This window comes from Euphorbia lathyris, chromosome 1, assembly GCF_963576675.1.
Source record: "Euphorbia lathyris chromosome 1, ddEupLath1.1, whole genome shotgun sequence".
NCBI lineage: Eukaryota > Viridiplantae > Streptophyta > Magnoliopsida > Malpighiales > Euphorbiaceae > Euphorbia > Euphorbia lathyris.
The window spans coordinates 86,865,309-86,874,209 of NC_088910.1; the positions used below are offsets into that span (position 1 = coordinate 86,865,309).

At 39.0% G+C, this 8,901-nt stretch overlaps 1 protein-coding gene across 1 annotated transcript; it reads left to right on the top strand.

Annotated features, from left to right (window-relative positions):
* The first annotated feature begins 208 nt into the window (after nucleotides 1-208).
* Nucleotides 209-4,795, top strand: LOC136205269 (probable receptor-like protein kinase At2g42960). The gene is made up of 8 exons (XM_065995794.1): nucleotides 209-715; nucleotides 1,237-1,955; nucleotides 2,049-2,153; nucleotides 2,281-2,403; nucleotides 2,542-2,712; nucleotides 2,807-2,936; nucleotides 3,752-3,961; nucleotides 4,347-4,795. The coding sequence occupies exons 2-8, from the start codon at nucleotides 1,309-1,311 to the stop codon at nucleotides 4,503-4,505; spliced, it is 1,545 nt and encodes a 514-aa protein (XP_065851866.1). The 5' UTR covers nucleotides 209-715; nucleotides 1,237-1,308; the 3' UTR covers nucleotides 4,506-4,795.
* The last annotated feature ends 4,106 nt before the right edge of the window (nucleotides 4,796-8,901 follow it).

The following is an 8,901-nucleotide window of genomic DNA, read 5'->3' on the forward strand; positions in this document are numbered from 1 at the left end:
TTATTAAGGAGTGAATACGAAGAGTATGGTTGGAGATCAAACGTTAAAGAACTAAGAATAAATAATTTATATGGTGATAATAAAGAATTTAGATATCCCTGATATAAAACAAAAGAATATAAATTTCATTGACTAGGTTTTGATTTAGTGGCACTGTTAAGGATATTCCCTCTTTAAAATAATAAATCCCCAACTTCCTCACTAATGAATGAATGCTTATTTCTGCGAGGTTGGGTTGGGTTTCATCATTTATACTTTTTCAGTCACATTTTTGCTTTTCTTTCACTGTTTCTCTCTTTCTAGTTTCCTCCATTGCAAAACAAGCTTCCTTTCCAGCTTTCTAAGAGGAGAGGACCCTCTTTCCTCTCTCCCAAACATACATTAATAAACCCACCAACCATTTTCCCCCTATTCTGTGCTTTTTGTCCCTAATTATCCCATTTTTATATATCTAATTATCTTTTTCTTTCTCTCTACTCATTTTGCCTTGCAAATATTAGATTTTTCTCTTGCTTTCTTTCCCATTCTTTTAATCATTCACTTACTTCTTTTTTTGGCCCACTGCAGCACTTGTGCGTCCAAACTACTCTTTTCTTTTTCTACTCTTCTGGGTTTTCTTAGGTTTCTGCTTAATTCACCCTACATTGCCTCTATTTCCCTTCTTCTTCAGGAACAAGATCAACGACCAACCTTCTACCGTTGGATCGCTGCTAAGGTAATTTTTTTTTTTTTTTTTTTGAATTCACTCTTCTTCTCTTTATAGTTTTCTTACTTGGATCAGAAGCGATGCCTTTATGCCTTTGAAGAGCTTATTCTTTGTCGTATTGTTTATCTATTGATGGATTTGTGATTTATGGGTCTGTTTCCTGCTTTTCTCATGGAGCTTTGAATTTATTTATGGAGGAAATGGGCCTTTTCCTTCTTTAATTTATTGAACTCATATTGGGTTCTTTCTATATGTTTGTTTTTTCCCCCTTTAATTGCTTTGAGAATGATATAGGTGAAGTCAAGAATCTAATATATACAAGTTGGATATGGATGAAATTGATTTTAACTATGTTCCCGTTAGATTTGAAAACTAAACTGGTAGCATATTGTTTCGGTTACATTTGTTATTTATAATTAGGTCATGCACTATATTTCTTGCCTGTCTGTCTCTTTGAGCTTCATGAGTTCAAATATGGTTGTTAAATTGAAGACATGTTTAGAGTTACTTCATATGCTTCTGGTACCCAGGTGAAGTTGTGCTGATTTGCTGATACATTAAGCACGCTCACCTAATTTGACTGTGTCTGAGGAGGATCCAGGATGTCGTCTGAGAGTTTGAATGCAGAGCTATCAAAGAAGACATCAATTTTTGGTCTAAAGTTATGGGTTTTAATTGGAGTATCTGTCGGAGCATTTATAATTTTGATTCTTTGTATCCTCTCTATATGGGCTACATTTCGAAGAAAAACTAGAAGATCCATGGATAAATTCACAGTTACTCAAATACCAAATGTCTCGAAGGATATCAAGGTTGACAGGGTTGCGAATCAAAATTTGAAGGATAATCCTGAAGGTTTGTTCCTCTCAGTTCATGACAAATCAAGTGATAAAAACTCTGAAAAGATGCTAGTTCATTTGGGAATGAGCAAATCTAGTGATCCTGATAACATCAGCCAAAGTAGCTCAGTTTATCATCATGAAAGGGGATTTAGTTCGCATTCAGGGGAAGAAGGAAGCTCTGGGACTGTGAGCAAATTTGCAGGGCTCGTGACAGCATCTCCATTAATTGGCTTGCCGGAAATTTCACATCTTGGATGGGGCCACTGGTTTACTCTTAGGGATCTTGAGTTTTCGACAAACCGGTTTGCTGCAGAGAATATACTTGGCGAGGGTGGATATGGGGTTGTTTATAAGGGTAGACTAATCAATGGAACTGAGGTAGCTGTGAAGAAGCTTCTTAACAATCTGTAAGTATTAAAGGCACCATCATCTCTTAGCTCCCTTTTTTGTTTGGTGTTCGTGTTATGATTTTTAATAGTTGGTATTCATTGTAATTGCAGTGGACAAGCTGAGAAGGAATTTAGGGTTGAAGTGGAAGCTATTGGTCATGTTCGGCATAAGAATCTAGTGAGGCTTCTTGGCTTTTGCATCGAAGGAGTTCATAGGTATAAATTCTTATAATGTCACAATAATGACCGTTTTTTTTTTGTAATCATTTTATAGTATTTCCTCTCTACCCTTAGAGCTGTCATTCTGATTTTCTTTTGGCACAACATGCTTTTCATTGGATAGAATGTTGGTTTACGAATATGTAAACAATGGAAATTTAGAACAATGGCTGCATGGAGCAATGCGTCATCATGGTATCCTAACATGGGAAGCCCGCATGAAGGTTCTTCTTGGCACTGCAAAGGCGTAAGCTCATATCTTTACTTGAACCATTTTGTAAGATGTTTCTGAAAGGAGACTTGTTTTGAAGGTTCATCAGTTCTTGAGCAGTCTTAATGTTGTGGGAAGTTTGATTTTTTCCCTTTATTTATTTTTCTTTTGCAGGCTTGCTTACCTGCACGAAGCAATAGAACCCAAAGTTATCCACAGAGACATAAAGTCAAGCAATATCTTGATTGATGATGAGTTTAATGCTAAGGTTTCTGATTTTGGATTGGCCAAGCTGCTTGATTCGGGAGAGAGCCACATCACAACAAGAGTTATGGGTACATTTGGGTACGAGTAAAGTTTTATTTTTGTTCTTTTAGTTATTAATATATGAAATTATGAACTATCTGTCTGATTAGAGTTTTGTTTCTGTGGAAATTAGTTATGTTGCACCTGAATATGCGAATACCGGCTTGTTAAATGAGAAGAGTGACATTTACAGCTTTGGTGTCCTGCTGCTGGAAGCAGTTACGGGAAGGGACCCTGTAGATTATGCCCGGCCTGCTGATGAGGTAACGCACTCGTAAATAAGTGGTTACTACCAAAATTTATATTTGACTATAAGTCAACTTGTGCCATTTGAACAAATTACCCTGCATTTACTTTTTTGTTTTGTTTTTTGGCCCCATTGACCCTTGAACTTGATAAGCCAGGCCGAGTTACTGTACTCATTTTACATGACATTCACAAGCATTAATTTGTATTAACACCTAATCTCGATCCCTATCCCTAATCTAGAACTCCAAAATGGTTCTTGCTAAAAGAGAAAGATGGGGCTGTTGTGCTCCATTCAGGCTGAATAATGTTTGTTTCTTTTCAAATTTCGAATCTGCTACTGAATTATTTGGCAATTCTTTTCACATTTTTTGTATAAGCAAATTTTTTAAGTGTGTTTTGAGCTGGGTTGGTTTTGGTGAAAAAATTTGTTATTTTTCTATAACATTCAATCAAATAGGTTGTTTTCTGTTACAAACTGAGCTAGAATTTCCAGAAGCCAAATTTCTTATATGCTCAAAATCTAGTTGAATGTTACGGAAAAGGCTCAATAATGGAAGAAAGGGGAAAAGAATAAAAACTGGGTCCTAGATGTGGAAAGAGGTGGATTGTCACGTGTTCTTCAAATATTATAAATTTATAATTCAGCGGTACTCATCTTGACTGATCAAGTTTAGAGGTCAATTGGTCTGAAAGAAGTTAATTTAGGCTTATATTTGGAAGTATGAATCTGTACTTGCAGCCATTTTATCTTTGGAAGTTTTTATATATAGTGCTTGTTTACGAACTTATGAAAAGAAAATTGTTTGTGTTGTGCTTATGCACCTAGCAGATCAATCTTGTTGAGTGGCTGAAGGTGATGGTAGGGACAAGAAAAGCGGAGGAAGTTGTGGATCCAAATCTCGAGGTTAAACCAACAACACGGGCTCTAAAACGTGCGCTTTTGGTCTCACTTAGGTGTGTCGATCCTGATTCAGAAAAGAGGCCTAAAATGAGTCATGTTGTACGAATGCTTGAAGCAGATGAGTACCCGTTTCGTGAGGTATGACCATCTGTAATTTTTTCCCTTATGTTCACTGCAAAATTTATTCAGAAAAATTGCATTTTATTTTATTCAGTATATAGTACCATTTAGTCTCTTGAGCATTTTCTTACTGAATCAATTTAACGTCTCTTGCTAATTGGTACGATACGACCCTTTCTGTTGTCTTATTGTTAAGACCATTTAGTTCTTGGACTAAAGCATTCCAAGGTCCCTGAAATTTACTGTTTTTACACATTGAGTCCATGATCATTTATAAGATAAACATTGAATCCTTAAAAAACCTAATTGAGCCCTTGATCAAAGTGGTCATTGTGTAGGTTTATAAGATTAGTGATGATTAAGTTTAGAAGGTAGATTGATGAGATAATGGTTGGTGTTTTAGGATCGGAGGAACAGGAGGAGTCGAACAACGAGTATGGAAATGGAATCCATGAAGGAGTCAACTGAAATGGAAACAAAGGTGGGGGATTTAGAGAGCAATATGATTGAGACTGAGACTGAGAATGAGAATGAGAAGAAGCATGCAGTTGTAGGAGAATGAATAGTTTCTTTCAATTAAAATGCTCAGCTGAAAGTTTCCTGCACACAGGCGGGCGCGGGGCGGGGCAGTATAATTCGTTCCTTCATTAGTTGACGCCCTGAAGCGACGAGAAGATGTTGTTGTTGTACAGATAGATAGATGCATGATGAGGATCAGTGGAGTTTGTGTTCTATCTCTTATACATAATTAGATTATTTTTTGTTTATGATGTTGTGTTTTGATTAATTATTTTGTTGTAAGCATCAATTTCAATCATCAATGTAATCTCTAATTCTAATTTTCTTTCAACATCATTCGTTCAATACTTGCTTCCTTTAAAGGTGATGTGATCTTTGTTTTATTATATATATAATTGGACAATAGGTAGCAGTGGAGTAGTGGGTATTTTTTGAATTTTGAAATGTCTGTAAATATAGCCGTTATTTAGCCTAGTGGCTTGGAAGAGTAGAGTCCTGTATTTAAATCCGATCTATTCAAGGATTAGGGAACCAAGTTCAAGGCACCGTACGAACATCTGAAACTCTGAAACTCGTACCTCAGCAAAATACTTGTGATCCATGACTAACTAAATACAATGTTTTTTCATAAATAATATATTTTCTTGTATAAGAATTTATAATTAAAACATTTAAATAAAAATTTATATATATCGCTTATTTGGCTAGTAATTGAACCAAACTAAAAAAATCCGGTTATCAATTTTATTCGGTTCGATTCGTAAATGTGATCTATTTTGGTTTGGTTAGCCATTAGTTCGGTTTAATTAGTAATCGTCATCCCTAGTTAAAAGGGTGGAGATATGTTAAGTGATGTATGACCAACTTTTCAACAATCTTTTGTACATTTGTTCATATGCCAGATTAAGTGGGATCCGGTTCATTTTTGCTTAAAAATCTTCATTTTAGTTTAGCTTAGTCTATTATTAATTTAGGCGGACTAGAATTAGACTAGACTTGAGTTTAAAATTCAAATTTTAAGTTCAATCCAAATGACCATACCTAAAAACAAAATTTTTAACAATAAAAGTTAAAATTTATACTTAAAAATAAATGTTTAATATATAAAAATATAAATCTAATAATTAATATTAATACAACAAGTATAGTTGAACAGATTCGTTCTATTGAGCGGTGAGTGAACGGTAGCAGAGTCTCCACTCTCCAGTAGCTACGGTGCCATCTTTGTGCTCGACGGCAAGGCAGGAGGTATTCCAACTCCAGCGACGGCGCACTGAGTTCCAGGTAGCAGTGGGCTTCTCCAATTTGAGAGTTAACAATGGGAACAGTGAGCAGAAGGGGGACCTTAGATCCAAAATTGACGCCACCATCTGGTTCTCCGACCGGCCGAAGCGTGAAGAAGAGTAAATGTAACGACGGCAACCCGGAGGAGAATTCCCCTCATTCAAACTCTGGTTTAGAATCTCATGCGAAGAGGAAAGTCTCCTACAGCAAAGCCCTCACTGGGGAAACTGAATCTGAAGCTTTAGAGGGTGATGTAACCATGGAGGGGAGCTCTGATTGGGATGGGCAGTGGATTGGAGATCTTGGTGTTGATTCCGATTCTGAAGATGAAGAGCAAGACGATCCGAAATGCCCCACGGTCCGTTTGTCGGCGGCGGAGAAAAGATTGATGTGGAACCAATGGAGGTGGTCACTGATTGTTAATGTCATGGGCAAGCGAGTCGGGTTCTACTATCTATCCCAACATCTGAGACAAGCGTGGGAGCAAGAGGGATCCATCGACATTATCGACTTGGAAAATGACTACTACGTAGTTAAATTCCGTAACGAAGCAGATTACGCTAAGGCTATCGAAGGGGGACCGGTTATTGTTGCCAATCACTGCCGAGCCATCAGACCATGGAGTCCGAATTTCAAGCCGGCTACAGACTAGGTTCAAAAAATCCTAACTTGGCTTCGTTTTCCTGGTTTGCCTATTGAATATTACAATAAGTTGTTCATATCTAGACTAGGCAACTTGGCGGGTAAAGTCCACCATGTTGATAAGAAAACTGTAGCGGCGGAAATGGGCAGATTTGCTCGCGCCTGTGTGGAGGTTGACTTATCCAAACCTTTGTTATCAAAATATCGGTTGAGACGTCAGACTTATCGTATTGAGATGAAGGGCTCCATTGCATCTGCTTTGAGTGTGGAATGTATGGGCATACTGTGGAGCTTTGTCCGTCTAAAATATTTTCGCATACCGTTGAGGGTAATTTGGAGGACCGGAGCACTTCCCCGATCACTCGAGATGAGGTCCTAAATGATTATGGTCCTTGGATGCTCGTAAAGAAGACATCGAAACGGAGGAATTTCCCCAAACAACGGCCTAATGGCTTTACTAACAAGTTTGCGGCTGATATTGGTGATGGAACTGCTAATGGGTTGGGTCCTCAAGTAAATGACGAGATGCAAATGAAGAACACTCAAGAGACGCGACATGCTGAGGGCTCACGAGTTAGTGTCTTGGAAAGTGAACTAGAGATGGCAGATCAGAATATTAAACCAACTCAGGTTGAAGTTCAGGGGCTGGGAGGTGCTACAGACCCCATTTGCCTAGATCAGTCCAACCCTCTTTTTATTGACTCATATAGTTCGAAAGTGATGAAGAGTCCTCCTGATGCAAACAAGAAAATGTCCAGCAATGAGTAGGGGACATCGGAAGGCGTTCAACAGGTCTCTTCTTCCTTTAGGCCAGGTGGAACTGTGAAAAGTCAAGGGGAAAGTGCACTGAACCAGGGTAAGCCGCCTAGACCCCCCTCAGGGAAGCAGAAAGATAAGCATAACTTGAGCAGCTCTCCGCTAAGACCGGCCCCCGGGGATCTTTTTGAAGTAAGTCTGTGTACCTTTCCCTTTTAGCCTTTATGGATATTGTTTGTTGGAATATTAGAGGAGCGGCGAGTAAGACCTCCCGTGTCCACCTAAAAGACATTATCAGATTGGTCAACCCTGCTGTTGTGTGTATTCTTGAGCCCCAAATTAGTGGTAGTAAAGCTGATGCAGTTCTTGGCAAATTCCGCAATTGGAGCCACGTTCGGTCGGAGGCTAGTGGCCGGTCATGTGGTATTTGGATTCTTTGGAAATCTAATATTATCGAGGTTGCTGCCCAAAATATTCATAAGCAGTTTATTCATTGCTCTTTACGTCAGAATGGGGTGGTGTTATTTGACTTTACGGTAGTTTATGCTTCTCTGGTGGCATCCGCGCGCCAGATCATGTGGGATGAGCTCCAGATTATCGGCAATTCTATTATTGGGCCTTGGTTCATAATGGGGGGTTTCAATGATATCTCAGAGCTGTCGTACCAAAGAGGGGGTGGTAGCTACTATGTTAATCGTTGTATCAATCACCGTCGTTGTATGCATGCCTGTGAGGTTTTTTATTTGGGAAGCTCAGGCCTTCGGTATACTTGGAAGAGGAATAATATCTTTATTCGGTTGGATAAAGTGTATTGTAATGCTCAAGCTAAACTCCAAATCCGAAAGGCGTCGGTTCTTAATCTCCCTTTTCGTCAGTCGGACCACTGTCCTATTGTCTTGAGATTGCTGGGTATGAGATCCATTCAAGCGGCGAGACCATTTCGGTATTTATTAGCCTGGGAAACTCATCCGGATTTCAAGAAGTTTGTCGAATCCCACTGGAAGCTGGTGATAGATCCAATTGTAGTGGCTTTAAAATTTAGAGAAGAGGTTTGTACCTGGAATAAGCGGACGTTCGGTAAAATCCACGCTAGGAAACGTTCGTTACTGAGAAGGTTGGAGAATATTCAGATTCAAATGCAAACTAGGCCGAATGATCAATTAAGCCTCGAACATAACTCACTCCAGAAGGATCTCCTTGAAGTCCTAAGCTAAGAGGAACTTCTCTGGTTTCAGAAATCTAGAAAGCAGTGGATAGCCGATGGTGATAGGAATACGAGGTTTTTCCATTTATCTACCATTATCCAGAGAAGTCACAATCGGATTGAAGCTATTAAGTTGCCCAATGGGGGAATGGTGTGTTGAAGATGGAGCCATTCGACAATCTGCTGTTCAGTTCTACTCTAATCTATTTGCTACGAAAGGTATTACACGGGGTAAACTTCAGACGCTAAAATCATTCCCTAGTATTCCCATGGCTGACGTTGTGAAAGCCTTTGCACCGATTACAGAGTTGAATATTCAGAATGCCATATTCAGTATGGGGGGTACCAATGTGTTGGGTGTGGATGGGTTGCCCACCATCTTCTATTATCTATAAGGAGCATTGGAGCTCTGTTCAAAGTGGTGTCCGTAAGTTCATTTTGGATGTGTTTGCAGGAACCGAAGATGTTAGCTGTATTAATGAAACTTTAATTGTGCTCATCCCGAAAGTCCGCAAGCCTAACTCCTTTGCCCAGATGAGACCGATAAGTCTCT